Source organism: Oncorhynchus mykiss, chromosome 5, assembly GCF_013265735.2.
Source record: "Oncorhynchus mykiss isolate Arlee chromosome 5, USDA_OmykA_1.1, whole genome shotgun sequence".
NCBI classification, from domain to species: domain Eukaryota; kingdom Metazoa; phylum Chordata; class Actinopteri; order Salmoniformes; family Salmonidae; genus Oncorhynchus; species Oncorhynchus mykiss.
The window spans coordinates 9,182,631-9,204,158 of NC_048569.1; the positions used below are offsets into that span (position 1 = coordinate 9,182,631).

The 21,528-nt window shown below is 43.0% G+C and overlaps 2 protein-coding genes across 2 annotated transcripts in view; one reads left to right on the plus strand and one right to left on the minus strand.

Annotated features, from left to right (window-relative positions):
- Positions 1-16,903, minus strand: part of syk (spleen tyrosine kinase) — a 54,397-nt gene extending 37,494 nt beyond the window's left edge. The window contains exon 1 of the mRNA XM_036976710.1: positions 16,889-16,903. The gene's annotated coding sequence lies outside the window, so the exon portion shown is untranslated. The remainder of the gene's footprint in view (positions 1-16,888) is intronic.
- On the plus strand, positions 16,285-21,224 carry LOC110523155 (GTP-binding protein Di-Ras2). The gene is made up of 2 exons (XM_021601580.2): positions 16,285-16,489; positions 17,863-21,224. The coding sequence occupies exon 2, from the start codon at positions 17,884-17,886 to the stop codon at positions 18,478-18,480; it is 597 nt and encodes a 198-aa protein (XP_021457255.1). The 5' UTR covers positions 16,285-16,489; positions 17,863-17,883; the 3' UTR covers positions 18,481-21,224.
- The last annotated feature ends 304 nt before the right edge of the window (positions 21,225-21,528 follow it).

Sequence of the window (21,528 nt, forward strand, 5' to 3'; positions counted from 1 at the left end):
ATTACAGTACTTGACTATCTGAGGTTGAAGCTAGCTACAGTAACTATTACAGTACTTAGTCTATCTGAGGTGGAAGCTAGCTACAGTAACTATTACTGTCTAGTCTAATCCTAGCCTAGTCCAACAACAGTCATGACTCATGACCGGTTAACGTTACCTCAGGCTCCATTGACTCCCGTCGCCACCTTCGTTCAGTCCGGCTTTTGCTAGACTCTGAAGTCAGCGATGTTGATGATGGTCGGTCGGTAACCCCTACACCATAACCCTTAAACATGGAGGGGCAAGCAAAGCGCTTCGACATAGTCCTATGACTCTTCCATTTGGAAACTCCTGGTTTCCGCATCGGAAGTGCCCTTCATTGCGAAGGAAGATGGGCTGCTGATCCTCCGCAAAGTGCTAGCTGCTGATCCCGCTAGCTCGAGCTGGCACGTCCTTCCTCTTCAGGACATGGAGCCACTTCTTCAAAAGTTGTGGGTCCTTGGGCAGCCGATGATAGCTTACCAAGGGATTTTTTTGGAGCCCCTTTCTACAGCCTGGCATAATACAGTTCATGTTTGAATTGCTACTTGTTATTGCCATCTTCCTTGTACGCACCTAACCTCACACTCTTCGATACCACAGACAATTTGCTGATTCCTGCCAGTGACGCTGTCACAACTTCTGCCGAAGTTGATCCCTCTCCTTGTTCGGGCGACGTTCGGCTTTCTTCATTTTCCATTTGTTTTGTCTTTGTTTCACACACCTGTTGTCAATCCCACAAACACTTGTTCATTATTTAACCCTCTGTTTCCCCACATGGTTTTTGTGAGTGATTGTTTATTATATATTTCGGTTCGTCTGTTCGTCTAAGATGTTTCTTTGTATATTTGCCTTTTTTGAGTAGAGCACGTTTTTACACGTATCTGCTGTCCTGCGCCTGACTCTCTCACCAGCTACACACAGGACACATTACAGACGCACTGGCATCAGTTGTTACTACTATACTTTTTTGTTACTACATGATTTCATATGGGTTATTTCATAGTTTTTATGTCTTCACTATTATTCTACAATGTAGAAAATAGTCAAAATAAATAAAAACCTTTGAATGAGTAGGTGGGTCCAAACGTTTGACTGGTAGTGTATATACTGTGTATACATTACGTTAATAGCCGGACACTGTCGGACACAAGTCCATTATTCTACTGAAGAGTATGTATTAGGCTGCTTGAGAGGGCTTGAATCGTAAACATGTCACACCCTGATCTGTTTCACCTGTCTTGTGCTTGTCTCCAACACCCACCAGGCGTCTCCCATTTTCCTCCATTATCCCTGTGTACTTAAACCTGCGTTTTCTGTTGGTCTGTTACCAGTTCGTCTTGTTCTGTCAGGTCATCCCAGCGTGTTGCCTGTTTTCCCCATGCTCTCTAGTTTTTGTTTCTAGCCTTTCCGATTCTGACCTTTCTGCCTGCCCTGACTCTGAACCTGCCTGCCGTTCTGTACCTGCCTGATTCTGACCTGGTTTGTGAACTTCTGCCTGTCCTCGACCTGCCCTTTGCCTATAATAAATTATCTGAGAACAGAACCATCTCGATCCTGTGTCTGCATCTGGGTCATATACTGAGTTGTGATAGTATGAATTGGCCATGACTGACCCAGCAGACTCAGACCAGCTTCTCCGTCCAAGGAGTCGCCATTGATAGACACGAGGAAGTACTTCAAGATCGTGTGGAAAGACTCCAAACCTTGGCGGAATGCCATGACCGCGCTTTCATTGCAGGTCTGATCCGGTTCCACTCGCTCGTCCACGTCGCCCACCTCGCCTCCGAGGAATCCCGGAAGTCTCCGGGAGAAGACTTGTCACCCGAGTCCCCTCGGAGGGCTGTCTACTTGCTTCCTCCGGAGCCCATGCAACTGGGCAGGGCCAGATTGTCTCCTGTTGAACGCTTACACAGACTGAGCACCAAGAGTTGTCTGTCTTGTGGAACATCAGGACATTACATATCTACCTGTCCATTAAAAGACCTGGCTCATCAAGTAGGTACTAGTACGCTGGTGAGCCATATGGGGCGTTTCCCATCTTCCAAAACTCGTATTCCTCTCCATGCCATCCTGTTATGGGGTGACCAGTCCAAATCTCTCTGGGTGATCATTAACTATGGGGCCGACGAGAGCTTTATGGACGCTACCCTGGTGCCGGAGCTGGGAATCCCCACACAAAGCCTCTCCATTCCCATGAATGTCAGAGCGCTGGATGGGCGCTCTATTGACACAATACGTTTCCCATTAACCTGAGAGTGTCAGGTAATCACAGTGAGTCTATGCAGTTCCTGCTCATTGACTGGGCGTTCTTGGACCTCAAGCATTGGTTCACTACATCTCCCATCTTAATCCATCCGGACCCGTCCCGTCAGTTCGTGGTGGAGGTTGACGCCTCGGACGTCGGAGTGGGGGCCGTCCTGTCCCAGCGTTTTGCCCAGGACCAAAAGCTGCATCCCTGCACTTTCCTTTCCCATCGTCTTAACCCCGCTGAGAGGAACTACAAGAACGGTGAAGATGGCGTTGGATGAGTGGAGGTACTGGTTAGAGGGGCGGAACTTCCATTCATAGTGTGGACTGATCACAACCCTGAGCCTTTCTGCCCTGACCCTGAGCCTCTCTGCCGTCCTGTACCTGTCAGACTGTGACCTGGTTAACGACAAATGGCAACAGAAATAATGTAGTTATTAGTATTTATTTTAATATTAACAGCTGATTTTCCAGAGGGAAGCGAAACAACAAAAGCCATTTAAGCCAACATGTAGTAAACTGTAAAAAAAATTATATGATCTCTTTTAACAAGACAATCGAGCAATCTCCTGGAAAATACACAAGCGGTGTGTCCCTGGAATTTACCGTAGGGATGGAGTATATCTGACAGATGCAATGACGTACTCCTTAAGAGTTGAGAGTCACCACAGTTCTGTCCTCCGTAGTAGCAAGACTGAGAAGGGTGCAATAAGGCATGCAATTTGGGGCGTCCCTGCATGTGGGCATTCCTGCATCTGCAGGAACCCCTCTTTACACTTTTATTGGTCCATTGTTAAGCTAGGACTAAGGTAAACAGGTGGGAGCACTCCACTAAACACCACAGAAGAGGCTACCGACCACCCCGGGAGCTACAGTTGAAGTCGGGAAGTTTACATACACTTAGGTTGGTGTCATTAAAACTCGTTTTTCAACCTCTCCACAAATTTCTAGGTAACAAACTATAGTTTTATTTATTTTACTATAGTTTTTTTTTTCCAACAATTGTTTACAGACAGATTATTTCACTTATCATTCACAATTCCAGTGGTTCAGAAGTTTACATACACTAAGTTGACTGTGCCTTTAAATTCCAGAAAATGATGTCATCGCTTTAGAAGCTTTTGATGTGCTAATTAACATAATGTGAGTCAATTGGAGGTGTACCTGTGGATGTATTTCAAGGCCTACCTTCAAACTCAGTGCCTCTTTGCTTGACATCATGGGAAAATCAAAAGAAATCAGCCAAGACATCAGAAAAAAAATTGTAGACCTACACAAGTCTGGTTCATCCTTGGGAGCAATTTCCAAACGCCTTGAAGGTACCACGTTCATCTGCACAAACAATAGGACCACACAGCCGTCATACCGCTCAGAAAGGAGACACGTTCTGTCACCTATAGAGGAGCGTACTTTGGTGAGAAAAGTAGAAAATCAATCCCAGAACAACAGCATAGGACCCTGTGAAGATGCTGGAGGAAGCAGCTACAAAAGTATCTATATCCACAGTAAAACGAGTCCCATATCGACATAACCTGAAAGGCCGCTCAGCAAGGAAGAAGCCATTGCTCCAAAACCGCCATAAAAAAGCCAGACTACGGTTTGCAACTGCACATGGGGAAAAATATCGTACTTTTTGGAGAAATCTCTTCTGGTCTGATGAAACAAAAATATAACTGTTTTGCCATAATGACCATCGTTATGTTTGGAGGAAATAGGGGGAGGCTTGCAAGCCGAAGAACACCATCCAATACGTGAAGCACGGGGGTGGCATCCTCCTGTTGTGGGGGTGCTTTGCAGCAGGAGGGACTGGTGCACTTCACAAAATAGATGGCGGAAAATTATGTGGATATATTGAAGCAACATCTCAAGACATCAGTTAAAGCTTGGTTGCAAATGGGTCTTCCAAAAGGACAATGACCCCAAGCATACTTCCAAAGTCAAGGTATTGGAGTGGCCATTACAAAGCCCTGACCTCAATCCTATAGAACATTTGTGGGAAGAACTGAAAAAGTGTGTGCGAGCAAGGAGGCCTACAAACCTGACTCAGTTAAACCAGCTCTGTAAGGAGGAATGGGTCAAAATTCACCCAACTTATTGTGGGAGGCTTGTGGAAGGCTACCCGAAATACCCAAGTTCAACAATTTAAAGGCAATGCTACCAAATACTAATTGAGTGTATGTAAACTTCTGACCCACTAGGGATTGTGATGAAAGAAATAAAAGCTGAAATAAATAATTATCTCTATTATTATTCTGACATTTCACATTCTTAAAATAAAGTTGTGATCCTAACTGACCTAAAACAGTGGATTTTTACTTGGATTAAATGTCAGGAATTGGGAAAAACTGAGTTGAAATGTATTTGGCTAAGGTGTATGTAGTGCCCGCAAGCAAGTTAGAATGAGTGCTCGCAAGCAAGTTAGCTAGCTAAATAGGACACCTGTACACAGCGGGATAGGTAGCTAGCTAGCTAACGATAGCCAGGACACCAGTAGACAGTGTCCTTCGCCACCGCCTGTCAGACACTGCTTTCCCACAGATGTTTGGATAATGCAGCAGGAGGGGATGGCTGCTGTTTTATGGGCTCCTAACCAAAGGTGCTGTTGTTTGTAACTCATTTTGTACATAAGGTTGCTGCTACAGTCTCTTATGACCGGAAATAACTTCTGGACATCAGAACAGCGATTACTCACCTTGAACTGGACAAAGATTTTTTCTTTGACATTAAAAACTATAATATCTTATGTTTCACAGAGACTTGGCTGAACAACGACAGAGCAACTTCGTCTGGTAAGACGAGAGCGGGGGTGTGTGTCTATTTGTCAATAACTGCTGGTGTGTGATGTCTAATATTAAACAAGTCTCAAGGTATTGCTCGCCTGAGGTAGATTTCCTCATAAGCTTTTGACCACACTATCTGCCAATAGAGTTCTCATCTATATTATTTGTAGCTGTCTATTTACCATCACAAACCGATGCGGTTACTAAGACCACACTCAACGAGCTCACACTCATAAGGCCAAAAGCAAACAAGAAAAATGCTCATCCAGAAGTGGCGCTCCTAGTTGCCAGGGACATTAATGCAGGCAAAATGAAATCTATTTTACTTCATTTCTACCAGAATGTCACATGTGCAACCAGAGGAGAAAAAAAACACTAGACCACCTTTACTCCACACGGAGAGAAGCATACAAAGCTCTCCCTTACCCTCCATTTGGCAAATCTGACCATAATTCTATTCTCCTGAATCCTGCTTTCAAGCAAAAACTAAATCAGGAAGTACCAGTGACTCGCTCAATACAAAAGTGGATGCTACACTACAGGACTGTTTGCTAGCACAGACTGGAATATGTTCCGGGATTCATCCAATGGCATAGAGGAGTATACCACCTCAGTCACCGGCTTCATCAATAAGTGCATCGACAACGTTGTCTCCACAGTGGCCATACGTACATTTCCCAACCAGAAGCCATGGATTACAGGCAACATCCGCACCAAGCTAAAGGCTAGAGCTGCCGCTATGTCCTCAGACAAACCATACAACAGGCAAAGTGTCAGTACAGGACTAAGATTGAATGCTACTACACCGGCTCTGGCGCTCGTCGGATGTGGCAGTGCTTGAAAACTATTATGGACTACAAAGGGATACCCAGCCTCGTGCTACCCAGTGACGCAAGCGTTCCAGATGAGCTAAATGCCTTTTATGCCCGCTTCGAGGCAAACAACACTGAAGCATGAATGAGAGCACCAGCTGTTCCTTAAACAGGTCAAGATTCACAAAGCCGCTGGGCCAGACAGATTATCAGGACATGTACTCAGAGCATGCGCGGACCAACTGGCAAGTATCTTCACTGATTATTTTCAACCTCTCCCTGGCCGAGTCTGTAATAGCGACATGCTTCAAACAGACCACCATTGACCCTGCACCCAAGAAAGTGAAGGTAACCTGTCTAAATGATTACCGCCCCGTAGCACTCACGTCAGTAGCCATGAAGTGCTTTGAAAAGCTGTAAATGGCTCACATTAACACCCTCATGCCAGAAACCCTAGACCCACTCCAATTCGCATACCGCCCCAACAGATCCACAGATGACGTAATCTCAATTGCGCTCCACACTGCCCTTTCCAACCTGGACAAAAGGAACACCTATTTGAGAATGATGTTCATTGACTACAGCTCAGCGTTCAACACCTAGTGCCCACGACTAAACACCTCCCTCTGCAACTGGATCCTGGACTTCCAAACGGGCTGCCCCCTGGTGGTAAGGGTAGACAACAACATATCTGCCACTCTGTTCCTCAACACTGGGACTCCTCAGGGGTGCGTGCTTAGTCCCCTCCTGTACTCTCTGTTCACCCATGACTGTGTGGCCAAGCACGACTCCAACACCATCATTAAGTTTGCTGACGACACAACAGTGGTAGGCCTGATGACCGACAACGACAAGACATCTTATAGGGAGGAGATCAGACACATGGCAGTGTGGTGCCAGGACAACAACCTCTCTCTCAACGTGAGCAAGACAAAGGAGCTGATCGTGGACTATAAGGGCCCCCATTAACATCGTCGGGACTGAAGTGCAGCGGGTCAAGAGTATCAAGTTCCTTGGTGTCCACATCACCAACAAACTATCCTGATCCGAACACACCAAGACGGTTGTGTACATTGACCCCCCCCCCCCTCCCCTTTGTTTTTACAATGCTGCTACTCGCTGTTTATTATCTATACATAGTTACTTTACAAATTACCTCCACTATCGCAGCTTGACTCGGTATATGTACCCCCTGTATTTATCCTCCACATTGCATTGACTATGTACATGTACCCCCTGTGTAAAACCTCCACATTGACTCAGTACTGGTACCCCCTGTATATAGCCTCCACATTGACTCTGTACCGGTACCCCCTGTATATAGCCTCCACATTGACTCTGTACCGGTACCCCCTGTATATAGCCTCCACATTGACTCTGTACCGGTACCCCCTGTATATTGACTCTGTACTGGAACCCCCTGTATATTGACTCTGTATCGGTACCCTCTGTATATAGCCTCCACATTAACTCGGTACCTGTACCCCTGTATATTGACTCTGTACCGGTAACCCCTGTATATTGACTCTTTAGCTGGAACCCCTTGTACATTGACTCAGTGACAATACACCCTGTATAGAGTCTCGTTATTGTTATGTACATTTATTGTGTTACTTTTTGATTGATTCATCATTTTTTTTACTTTAGTTTAATAAGTAAATATTTTATCAACTCTATATCTTGAACTGCATTGTTGGTTAAGGGCTAAGTAAGCATTTCACTGTAAGGTCTACTACACCTGTTGTATTGGGCACATGTGACAAATAACATTTGATTTGATTTGAGTTCTGTTAAAAAAAAAACGTGAGAGCAGGTGTTCGGTAGGTGGGAGCAAAGGATACTGTGTGCTAGCTAGCTATCTAGGAGGACTTCACGCAGTAGATTCTCTTAGAAGTGAACCAAGGACCTCCCGATTCCATGGCGGTGACATTAACGCTTACGCTAGAAACCCTGTCATGAATGCATTATCTTCACACTCTATTTAAATAGACAGTCTGGTGATTTCAGGAAACTTTTGTTGTTGTTCATTCACTCAGTACTGATTGAATGTTAATTTCTCTTGGTAAAAAAAAATTGTCTAAAACAATGTGACTGAAAAGTTAGCAAGCATTGCATTTTCTTTTGACCGCACAAAGGTGACGCAAGCATGCAATGACGTGGTGGTGTGCTACTTTTTACTTGGATGTTGACTTTAGGTTTTCGGGAAATTCATTAAAAAGTAACTTGACCCTGTGTTGATCAGTCAACGCACATTGAGATTATAATGACAATAAGAAAATTGCATTGACAGAGGAGGGAGCGTACCGAATCAATGCATAAGATAAGGGCTGTAACATTACCTTGCTACATTGCTAAGCAAACCAGGTTGACTAGTGTATGGCTCAGGGACACAACTTTGATTTTAGATGTGGGGGGGACATGATATATTTGTTTTTAATCCAGTCAGATAAACACTCCAAACAGCATACCTTACCGCTCGGAGGCGTCGGCATGGTCCTAAAACACACTGTTACTTCGTTTTGTTTCACATTCAAATGATAAAACTGGGGGGGTACAAAAATGCTATTTCAGAATGTGGGGGGGACATGTCCTCCCCCGTCCCAAGTGAAAGTTGCGCCCCTGGTACGGAGTAATGATAGCTAATGTTAACGTTAGATGAGCAATGCCCATTGCATGTATTATACATTAGCAGAGTGGCAGTTTACTAAAGTTTGGTGTTGACTATGAACTTTACTTAGCTTGCTAGCTGTGCTTTGTGGAAGAATGTGGGAGATATTGTCAACATTGAATTGTGACGTTGCATAGCGATCTGTCCATACAGCTAATGTTACAGCCTTGTTGGCTTTTAGCTAACGGGAAATAGTAGCAACGAACGTTCTCTATCTTATTTGTGACTATTTGTTTGTGCTCTGATTACACGCAAGTGTCAAGGCCAACAGTTTACAAAATATAGCTATAGTTTCCTTTGCTTGTAGCTTGCCTCTCATCTGACTCATGGTGTAATCATAACAACATACAGGAACTCAAGTCCTTTTGTTCCCTGACCTACAATTCCTTACAATCAAAATCCTGACCACATTATATACCAAGATAATTATTTTTGATTATAGTCACAGCCATGTATATCCCCCCAAGCAGATACCTCAACGGCCCTGAAAGAACTTCACTGGACTCTATGTAAACTGGAAACCATATATCCTGAGGCTGTATCTATTGTAGCTGGGGATTTTAACAAAGCTAATCTGAGAACAAGGGCTTCCTAAATTCTATCAGCATATCGAATGCACGACACAAGCTGGTAGCATTCTGGACCATTGCTACTCTAACTTCTGCGATGCATACAAAGCCCTCCCCCGCCCTCCCTTCGGAAAATCTGACCATGACTCCATTTTGTTGCTCCCAGCCTATAGACAGAAACTTAAACAGGAAACGCCTGTGCTCAGGTCTATCCAGCGCTTGTCTGACCGCTTGTCTGACCAATCGTATTCCACGCTTCAAGATTGCTTCGATCACGTGGACTGGGATATGTTCCGGGTAGCCTCAGACAATAACATTGACGTATACGCTGACTCTGTGAGCGAGTTTATTAGCAAGTGCATCGGTGATGTACCCACTGTGACTACTAAAACCTTCCCTAACCAGAAACTGTGGATTGATGGCAGCATTCGCGCAAAACTGAAAGCGCGAACCATCGCTTTTAATCATGGCAAGATGACTAGAAACATGACTGAATGCAAACAGTGCAGCTATTCCCTCCGCAAGACAATCAAACAAGCAAAGCGTCAGTATCGAGACAAAGTAGAGTCGCAATTCAACGGCTCAAACACGAGACGTATGTGGCAGGGTCTACAGTCAACCACGGAAAAAAAAAGAAAACCATCCCCGTTACGGACATCGATGTCTTTCTCCCAGACAGATTAAACAACTTCTTTGATCACTTTGAGGACAATACAGTGCCACTGACACAGGCCCGCTACCAAAGCCTGTGGGCTCTCCTAAAACATTTAAATGTGTTAACCCTTGCAAGGCTGCCGGCCCAGACGGCATCCCTAGCCGCTTCCTCAGAGCATGCACAGACCAGCTGGCTGGTGTGTTTACGAACATATTCAATCAAGCCCTATCCCAGTCTGATGTGCCCACATGCTTCAAGATGGCCACCATTGTTCCTGTTCCCAAGAAAGATAAGGCAACTGAACTAAATGACTATCACCCAGTAGCACTCACTTCTGTCATCATGAAGTGCTTTGAGAGACTAGTCAAGGATCATATCACCTCCACCCTACCTGATAACCTAGACCCACTCCAATTTGCTTTCCGCCCCAATAGGTCCACAAACGATGCAATCGCCATCACACTGCACACTGCCCTATCCCATCTGGACAAGAGGAATGCTGTTCATTGACTACAGCTCAGCATTTAACATCATAGTACCCTCCAAACTCGTCATTAAGCTTGAGACCCTGCCCTGTGCAACTGGGTCTTGGACTTTCTGACGGGCCGCCCCCAGGTGGTTAGGGTAGGAAACAACATTTCCACCCCGCTGATCTTCAACACTGGGTCCCCACAAGGGTGCGTTCTCAGCTCTCTCCTGTACTCCCTGTTCACCCATGACTGCGTGGCCATGCACGCCTCCAACTCAATCATCAAGTTTGCAGATGACACTACAGTGGTAGGCTTGATTACCAACAAAGACGAGACAGCCTACAGGGAGGAGGTGAGGGCCCTCGGAGTGTGGTGTCAGGAAAATAACCTCTCACTCAATGTCAACAAAACAAAGGAGAGGATCGTGGACTTCAGGAAACAGCAGAGGGAACATCCCTCTATCCACATCGATGGGACAGTAGTTGAGAAGGTGGAAAGTTTTAAGTTCCTCGGCGTACACATCACGGACAAATTGCAATGGTCCTCCCACACAGACAGCGTGGTGAAGAAGGCGCAACCCCAGGAGGCTAAAGAAATTTGTCTTGTCACCTAAAACACTTGCAAACTTTTACAGATGCACAATCAAGAGCATCCTGTCGGGCTGTATCACCGCCTGGTACGGCAACTGCTCCACCTATAACCGCAAGGCTCTCCAGAGGGTAGTGAGGTCTGCACAACTCATCACCGGGGGAAAACTACCTGCCCTCCAGGACACCTACAGCACCCAATGTCACAGGAAGGCCAAAAAGATAATCAAGGACAACAACCACCTGAGCTGCCTGTTCACCCCGTTATCATCCAGAAGGCAAGGTCAGTACAGGTGCATCAAAGCTGGGACCGAGAGACTGAAAAACAGCTTCTATCTCAAGGCCATCAGACTGTTAAACAGCCATCACTAACAGAGTGGCTGCTGCCAACATACAGACTCAAATCTCTGGCCACTTTAATACATTTAATAAATTGATTTAATAAATAAGGTATCACTATTCACTTTATATAACGCCATAACATATCCTACATTACTCATCTCATATGTATATACTGCTCTATACCATCTACTGCATCTTGCCTATGCCGTTCGGCCATCGCTCATCCATATATTTATATGTATATATTCTTATTCATCCCTTTACATTTGTGTGTATTAGGTAGTCGTTGTGAATTTGTTAGATTACTTGTTAGATATTACTGCACTGTCGGAAGTAGAAGCACAAGCATTTCGCTACACTCGCATTAACATCTGCTAACCAAGTGTATGTGACCAATACAATTTGATTTGATTTGACTGCGGTTAGCTAGCTGCACAACTATGTTAGCATAGTCAAAACTGCTACCAAAAGATAGCACATTGTTCGTTCTTAATGGCCAGAAATTAGCATGTGAGGGCAATGAATTATACATTTAATCAAAACTGTTCAATAAAAAAAACGTATTCAGTCCGAAAGGTGGCAAGTCTAATTGCCACTTTATGGACGATGTAAAACTGCGTTGTCGGTTAAGGGCTTGTAAGTAGCATTTCACTGTAAGGTCTACTCCTGTTGTATTTGTGATTTAATTTGATTTAGTCTCGTTCTAATCCGACGTCTAGATATTGAGATAGGTAGGGGCAAGAAACATTATTTTTTTCCTAATGCCAAGGACCCTGTAAAAAATCCACTATGTGGTTCTCGGTAACGGCCAGATGGCTCATGATGAGAGGCGGGGAGTGTGTTGTGTACCTTCAAGTTGATTTGCACATTTTAATAGACATTGGTGTCATATTTGCTTAGATATGATTATAGGGAGATTTGAATTTAACATTGCGCTTCAACCAATGAATATACTGTGGGGGCGATACAATAACATACTTACTGTACATTGATCTAATCTTAGGATTGGTTAGGGTGTGACGTGTCACAGTTTAGTGTTTGCAGACCAGCGATTTTGGAGACAAGAGCATCTGTTTGTGGTCTGAATCGGAAAGCTGAGTCACATGCATTATTTTTCATACTGTAATATATCGGTTCTCAAGACAATTCAGCGAGCACTTGGATATCAGACTCCATTTTGTCCTATACCTGGTTGTTGGCCTTCATTTGTCCAGCACTATCAGTAACATGTTGAACATGATTTACCTGTAAGAAAATACAAACATTTCAGCTTCATTTCAAAGTGCATTACTTTTATGTGGTGAAATGTGGGAGAGAGGTGAACTTAAACGGAAAGACCTAAAAACAAGAGCACAGGAACATGTTGAAATATTACACAACCTTTTGACATTTCAGCCTAGCATGGTAAGATTTACCACAGAACGTTGTCAAAACATTTTCAAGGCATAGAGTGGGATTCTTTGTTTCAGGGTAAGATCGCATTGGCAGTGTCATCTCATACACTATCACATCTGCAAGCTATTGAAAGCTATTTTAGGAGAGCACTGACCAAGTTTTTTTATGTTCCAAATTCCAGAAGTGATGTCACTCAAACACGTGCACAAAGCACATTTCTTCCTCTCATTGCTAATGTATCTGAAACTAGGTATAAAATGCACTTAGAGCTAGGATCAGATTACTGTACTTTCAAACCTAATCTGTACCAGCAGGAGAACGAAAACAATCTGACCACGTATCAGTAGTTAAAGGTACACTATGGAAGTTTAATTGCTAATTGTTTTACCTCAGATTTGGCTTAAATTTGAACTGTATGGTTTATATACAACCTGATATCATCTTACTCCATATATTACCTCATTGAACCACACAATCCATTATTTTAGGCTAACAAACCTTCGCAATAAGCTTTTGCTCATTGGCGTGGGGAGGTGTGCCCCTCTCTGTCAAATGCTGGATTAAATGTATGTAAAGGGTATTAGGGGACCCTTTTTGACTCAGGAGTACCTCCCAGAAGCAAAGCATTTGTTATGTAACATTAAGAGCAACTTCTACCTAAGCCCCATCTCAACACTATGTTTATTTCTTCCTCCTTTAACTCCTATAACCAACGGGACAGACTAACACAACCCAATACAGGCTCCAATGCCAGCAAAGCAGCAGAAGACGGTTCATTGTTCCAGATGAGAGGTGGTTTGTATTCATTAGGGTACACAACGGAATACGCCAACCCCCCCCCCCCCCCCCCCCCAAAAAAAAAACAAAAAAAACGAAATGTGCAACAGAAGAAAAAAAGTTGAGTTTCTTATTTTCTAAAGGTCTGGTAGTCCCTCTCTGTTTTCTTCTGTTTTCTTCTGTTTGGTGCTTAATGAACATGCCCTGAGAATTGGCGCACCTACAGTGTGTGGTTTGGTTTGTCTGTGTAAAACAATCAATAGAACTGTGGGATATGACATTATGTTGCACTGTGTGCCTTTATCAGTGTTAACAATATCGTTTCTAATCTTGAACAAACCTTCCATGCATTATACAATAACTAAAATAGGTTTCAAGGGCTTACAGGTTTTTGGGGTTTTGATTGGATGAGCTAAAGCTGACAAAGGTGGATATGGATAAAGATGTGCGTTTCACTTGGTTTTATTTACTCTGCTTTGTCATTTTACTATGGATTCAAACAACTGAACTCCTATTGTAACAATGCATAACGACAACTTGATATGCTAAGCACTTTTCATATATTACAGTATAGGTGCATTCATAATGCCACTTCATATTCTACTCACATATTTTCCTATTCTGGAGAGAAAGAGTACTTAGAAAAACCTTGTCTAAATTCTGTTTTTAGTGTCAAAATATTCCTTGAAATTGCAGATACAAAAGGAATCTCATAGGGTGTATCAATCTACAAAAAGGGAATTGAAACTGTACTGCATGTATTTTCAGCCCAAAATAAATAGCCGTATAAATATATAAACCATGGTGATGCATACTCCCATCACCCCCTGACAACACAACAAGCGTACATCCCCTGATCAGAAAATGTAGAAGTTGTGAAGTACTGAATAAAACATGAGTCAAGGTGTCAACAAAAGTGCACTGTTAGAAAAAAAGACGCTGTCTAGAACCTAAAGGGGTTCTTCAGCTGTGCCCATAGGAGAACCCTTTGGAGAACCCTTTGAAGAATCCTTTTCGGTTCCAGGTAGAACCCTTTTGAGTTTCATGTAGAACATTTTACACAGTGTGATCTACATAGAACCTAAAAGAGTTCTACCTAGAACCAATAAGGGTTTATCTGGAACCAAGAATGGTTCTCCAATGGGGACAGCTGAATAACCTTTTGGAACCCTTTTTTTCTAAGAGTGTACACGAGTCAAAACAGTTTTTCAATGTTGGCATTTTTATGGCAATGTCCCAAATGGCACCCTATTCCCATAGGGCTCTGGTCAAAAGTAGTGCACTAAATAGGGAATAGGGTGCCATTTGGGATGCAAGCCTATGTCAGTCCCCCTGTTATTTCACTTCCTCTCATTATATATGCAAGCACCTGGCAACCACTCTCCAGCACTACAGTGTAAACAATCAGGGCCGGCCCTAGCCTTTTGGGTGCCCTAAGCAAGATTTGGTTTGGGGGGCCCCCCATCTCGTGGCAAAAGATTTTAGTGGCGCCTCTCTTGACAGCGGAAATAAATAAAACATTCAAAGTTCATGTATTGTTTAACCTTTATTTAACTAGGCAAGTCAGTTAAGAACAAATTCTTATTTACATTGACAGCCTATCCCGGATGACACTGGGCCAATTGTGCGCCGCCCTATGGGACTCCCAATCACGGCCGGATGTGATATAGCCTGGATTTGAACCAAGGACTGTAGTGATGCCCCTTGCGCCACTAAGGAGCCCCATGGAACATGACAAAAATTTGGGAGATAACAATAGATGTCAAAGTCAAATATACTGGTTTCCCCTATCCATCTGTGGCAAAGTTTTCCATAAATACTTCTGACAAATATAGCTCCAGAACCAGCAATTCAGTAGCCTAATCAGTAGGCTAATCTTTTGAATATTGTCTAGCAACAACATATAACATAAGCTAGCTGGGGAGGGTTTAGCATGCTACGTAGCTAGCTACACTGACAGCTGTTCGTGCCCTACTAGTTGTTATTTCTCCACTCCACGTGGAAATCCCCACAACCTTCCCAACCACATTTCGTGAATATGTATTAGCAGCCTACGTCATTCTTCGGAGGTGGAACCTTAACGAGAAATTCCGCTACTTTGCCTTCTGGTGGGGGGCCTTTATAACAAAATTCCTACAATTCAACACATTTTGCCATGACTTTTGCCATGTTAATGTGATAGCTGAGTGAGAATGACTAGGTCAGGGACCCTGGGCACGTGTCGTGCGTGCCCGATCGGTATTCGGCTATGATTACTACAAGTTTAGATAGCTGACAATTAGCCATGTCAATTTTTTTTGATTGGTAGTTAGTCTAACCAGTCTAACTGACATTAGAAGAGAAAAATTGCACAAAACCAAATTTCAATAGTAAGTTGAGATGCCGACTTCCCCAAAAATGATTGAGGGCCCGCTAGTGGCAGGGTGCCCTAAGTGACTGCTTATGTTGCTTTTGCCTTGCCCTGTAGACAATGTACACTGATACAGAGCAAGGCTGCAAAACCTTCTTTTTTTTTTTTACTATTAAGTAGCCTATTATGTGCCTGTAGCAATACAAGCAGTCGGCATATAATGTTGTGTACTACCTGTTTTCAATACGAGAAACTAAGAACAGTAATGTATAATTGAGTGGATTCAAGTTATATGTTAATTATGCAACAGCCTAGTTTGCTATATTTAATCAGAAGATTCAATGACTCGGTTTATAATTTTAATAATACATTTTACAATATACTGTAATAATGTCCTACTGTCCAGGCACCTATAGACTAACCTAGGCTGAGCAGCCAATTTGTGGATGATCAACTGTTCAGTAATAAATGTGTTTAAAAAACACGTGTCTGTATGGAATAGATGTTGATGTTGTGGATCCATGATTCACAAGGCTGCCCACGCTGCGGGGTTTCTTGGAGGGTTTTGGCTGTTGCAGCAGGCGGAGCAGCAAAGCAACGATGTTCCACCCTACGTCACGAAGAGCAAAATCTACAGAGACTCAAATCTCCTCTCCTGCAAGCTGCGCATTAAATAGCCGAGTCCACACAGATGGATTTTTAGAGGCAGACCTCAATGCGGACGGAACGACATGCACTATCTGATATTTCAATCCGTTCGATACAACATGAGATCAACAGTCTAAAGTTTCATCTTTTCATCGTTTGTGTTGATATGTGAGTATTCTGTGCCAAATTAGTATGTGATCTTTATGCACGCACGCATTGACATCCGCGTGTCTGTAGGCTATCTATTGTTTTTCCTGTCTTAATCTAATTATTTTCGATAAAATAACATTGGTACAAAAGAGGGGATACGGATGGTGGGCGGTGTATAGCCCATTGTTCCCACTATGCGGTAGTTTTTGACCGCATCTAATTGCCTGCATCCAGCCTGCATCTTTGGCACGTCAGCGGCTCCTTGCCTTCTCAATTGAACGCGAAAAGGATGGAATTTATAGACGTCTACTCTGAACCAAGCAGTTCTCGTTAAAAGCCATGCAGATTAAAATAGTCCGCTCAAAAGTAGTATCTAGTTATTTATTCAGATATTAAAAGGAACACCATAACACTCACCTTAAGCACGGGTATGATTCAAGATGTAGATGCTATGTCAACCAGTCACTGACATGGACTATTCCTGACCTTATAATTTTGTAGGCTATAAAGAACGACATTAGCAGATATTACTCTCATTGACGCTACAAACACGTTTATGTAGTGACATAAATTAAAGCCAAAGGCTTTTGAGACTATAATGACAGTAATGTTTTCAGTTTTTCCTTCCTGTGGTGGTCTTGCATAGTCATTGACTTCCCTCTCTTTGATCCAATGGGAATGCTGAGTTAGCATTTAACACTTGGGTAATTTTTGCCTGGAATCTAAAACCGTTACGGGTATGGGTGGAATTGATGGGCTCAAAAATCGAACACCTGCGGGTCGGCACATGCCTGTCTACATATTTTCTCACAGGACCATCTTCATTATCCTTCCTGAATTGAATCGGTGCAGTAGTCTGTACTCTCTTAGAAAAAAATTGGAGAACCCTTTTTGCTTCCAAGTGAAACCCTTTTGGGTTCCGTGTAGACCTCTCCTTGGACAGGGTTACATGGAACCCAAAAGGGTTCTACTTGGAACCAAAGTTTTTTTTCCAAAGGGTTCTCCTATGGGGACAGCCAAAGAACCCTTTTAAGTTCTAGATAGTGCCATTTTTCTAAGAGGGTTTGAGGACTTGGAGTAAGATTTACAAAAATGTCCAAGAGACCCTATCATGATGTAAAAAAAAACGAAACAAAAAAATACTGCAACAAACTGGCCCTATTTTGCTGCTTTTGATGGAGTGCCAGTCTATCTCTGGTGCATTGTTAAAATAATGCCCATTCAGGCGCATCGTACTAAATCACTTTTTCAATTCTAAAAGGAGGAATTAATGGTGTACAACTAATACCAAGCACTGTAAGAAATGCAAATATTTTTTAATCAATCAAGAGAGTATTGTTTTTTTAAACAAGAGGTTGCCAATTGTTGTCTCCCTGCCTGCTCCCATACAGATCCCCAGATAAACAGTCATCATGCCGGAGCAGAGCAACGACTATCGCGTGGTGGTGTTCGGCGCCGGAGGTGTGGGGAAGAGCTCCTTGGTTCTCCGCTTCGTCAAGGGGACCTTCCGCGACAGCTACATCCCCACCGTGGAGGACACATACAGGCAGGTGATTAGCTGCGACAAGAGCATCTGCACACTCCAGATCACAGACACCACAGGCAGCCACCAGTTCCCCGCCATGCAGCGTCTGTCCATCTCCAAGGGCCACGCCTTCATCCTGGTCTACTCTGTCACCAGCCGTCAGTCTCTGGAGGAGCTCAAGCCCATCTATGAGCAGGTGTGTCAAATCAAGGGCGAAGTGGAGACGTGTCCCATCATGCTGGTGGGCAACAAGTGCGACGAGACGTCGGCGCGCGAGGTGGAGACCACGGATGGCGACGCCACGTCCAAGAAGTGGAAGTGCGCCTTCATGGAGACGTCGGCCAAGACCAACCACAACGTCAAGGAGCTCTTCCAGGAGCTGCTCAACCTGGAGAAACGCAGGACTGTCAGCCTCCAGATCGACGGCAAATCGAAGCAGCAGAAACGCGCCGAGAAGCTCAAGGGCAAGTGTGTGGTCATGTGACGTGGACTTAAGGAGAAGGAGGTGGAAGTGCAGGAGGCCCGAAAAATCTCAAAGGGACGAAGGGCAAGGAGCGAGGGAGAAACAAGGTTTGGAGGGGGTTCGGACTCTTGCCATGGGGCAGACCGTGCATCGTAAGACAAACTCCTGCAGACGAGCTAAAATACCTGGAAGTTTACATCCAACGGAAAGAGTGGAACAAGGGTATGCCTACTACACTAAGATTTATTCAGCCTGACTCATTGTCACATCCAACAGCCAATCAAACAGAGCGGAAGAGGCCCCGTGAAGAAGATTTCTCCTTTTCAGCCACATACACAAAGAGACGCTTTGAATGAAATCATACTTATTCCAAGTTTGCAACCAAGAGGATTCTTTAATTGAACCTACTGTAGAATTGCACCCGTTCGAGGTCTCAACACTAATCAGCACCAGTGCTTGGCAACCTTCCCCTAGCCCCCAGAGACCCCTAACCTCTACGAAAACCCCAGAGACAGACAGAGCTGAGCTAAACAGAGGCAGTCCGAGAGATGCATGGATCCCATAGCTGACATTTTAGAAACCACTAGATTTTTATGTCTGCAAATAACATTGACAGAAGCCAAGGAGTAAAATGGTGACCAGGAAAAGTATGTTTTAGAATGGAATCCAACTCATATTTTGCTCCCAAGATTATTGCTATACAGGAGCAGTACTCTTAGGAGCGGACGTGGCAGTTGAGTCAAACTGTTAGTCTGTTAGGTACTTAAACACAAAATACAAATGTTTTACTCTATTGTTTTTTTATTTATATTTTTATAGTTTAGTAATTTTTTTTTGTTGTGAAGGTTATATTTTCTATTTATACTGTTCGAAGTTATGGCCAATGTATCCCCAATATCCCCAAGAGCAGTTATACATACATGGATTTATGGTCAGATCTGTACCAATGATGGTGGTGTGACGTGCATTTAGAAATATATGTTTTACCAATATTTATAGTGTTATAGTCCATTTGACAAGGAGAACTACAATTAACTACAATGGAGAAAAAAAAGCACTATAAACCTTTTAAGATTGTTTAGCAAAGACTATTCCTTAGTATTGAGACTAGTTTTGATCATAGATCACTGTTGTAGATTGCGTTGCAGTCGAATTGATATACATTGTTAGTTATCATTTGAGATGTTTTCGATAGACTTCTATCAGGGGCAATGGCAGAGGGAGATAGGAGCTTCACAGCAATATTACGTAGATAAACTGTGTGATTTGTGATGTCACTTCCTTTGGAGGTATTGGGTTGCCATTCAATTTATTTCCTTGTCACCACCATATTTATTACCATCATCATGCATTATATGCAAATGTGTATGTCTTGTGTCAACATAGCGTAAGGTTTTTCTTATTACCTTTTTATAATAGGAATGATATATTACCATAAATTGGAGGAAGACAATTTAACATAGGAAATAAGCATAGATTCACTTTTTCAACTGATCAAAATTTCATTGGTCCTGGAAAACATGAAGTGTAAACATAACATGTCTGTGTCGACAACTTGTGTTATCTTTTTCAAAATAAGGTACTGTCACAAAATGGCAGAGCAAACATATAACACTATATACTGGCAGTTGTGGTATTTATCAGTGTGTTACGATAAAGACAGAATGAGAGTTAAACATATTAAAATATCCCTCGCACGGAAAGCAAATGTTTCCAGCTGACTTCATCCATTTCAGTAGACCTGTGTCACGTATGTACACATTGAACAGATATCTGTTTCATCCATTTTATTTTGGAGAATCATACTCAATATGTAACCATGTATTTTACATTATATTTATTGTTAAAACCTTGGCAGACAATTGAAATGAAAGGAATGGCATGTGTGTAGATATTTTCAGTACGGCGGGGTGTTACTATAAGCAGTGCGTTCTGGGTTCATAGTTAGCTTGTATTGCTGCCACTGGCTAGCTTTGTATACAGAGCAAGTGAGTAGAGAAACTGTCAGATATTGGACAAGTCAATAATGTTGTTAAATCGAGTTAGATAGGTTTATGCAAATAGGCTCGTCCAAAGTAACTAGAGGATGACAGTTCAAATACCTTCCTTAAGTAAATTAAGTGGATCGTCGGAGTACAGTAAAACATCATCAGTGAAGTGTAACGTGGGTAAGGAGAGTGTAACGTGGGTTAGGAAAGTGTAACGTGGGTTAGGAAAGTGTACCGTGGGTTAGGAAAGTGTAACGTGGGTTAGGAAAGTGTACCGTGGGTTAGGAAAGTGTAACGTGGGTTAGGAAAGTGTAACGTGGGTTAGGAAAGTGTAACGTGGGTTAGGAAAGTGTAACGTGGGTTAGGAAAGTGTAACGTGGGTTAGGAAAGTGTAACGTGGGTTAGGAAAGTGTAACGTGGGTTAGGAAAGTGTACCGTGGGTTAGGAAAGTGTAACGTGGGTTAGGAAAGTGTAACGTGGGTTAGGAAAGTGTAACGTGGGTTAGGAAAGTGTAACGTGGGTTAGGAAAGTGTAACGTGGGTTAGGAAAGTGTAACGTGGGTTAGGAAAGTGTAACGTGGGTTAGGAAAGTGCTTCAAGACCAATGCTACAAGAATTCAAGCCTATTTTCAGTCGATTTCAAAGCCAGAATTATTGAATTTCATACTTAACACTCTTTTAATCAAATGCCTGTATAGACATCATGTGTGCCTACATGTTTATATTTAATTGTATATATTGAGTCACAAGAATAAAGGAAATTATGCATTTAACGCGGCACTTGTCCTTTCATTAAACCCCATTTTTGTACATGTTTTTTGACTTGATATGAAAATGAATGTTTCATGCATGAGTATGAACGCTACGCTATTGGAATACTACACCATTGACCTCAATCTCATGGAAGCAAATGTTCATTGCTAGTGCCAATATTCTACAGCTTACAGGCAGACTAAGTCAGTAAAATAGGATAATATGTAAAAAAAAATAATATTTAAACTGGGGCAAGAGGCAAGGAAAGCAAATGCCATTATTAATCACTGATTCCCTGAAACATGAACTGACCTAGACAATACAGTATC

Coding starts and splice junctions, on each gene's coding strand:
- LOC110523155 (XM_021601580.2), top strand. CDS start 17,884: ATGCCGGAGCAGAGCAACGACTATCGCGTGGTGGTGTTCGGCGCCGGA.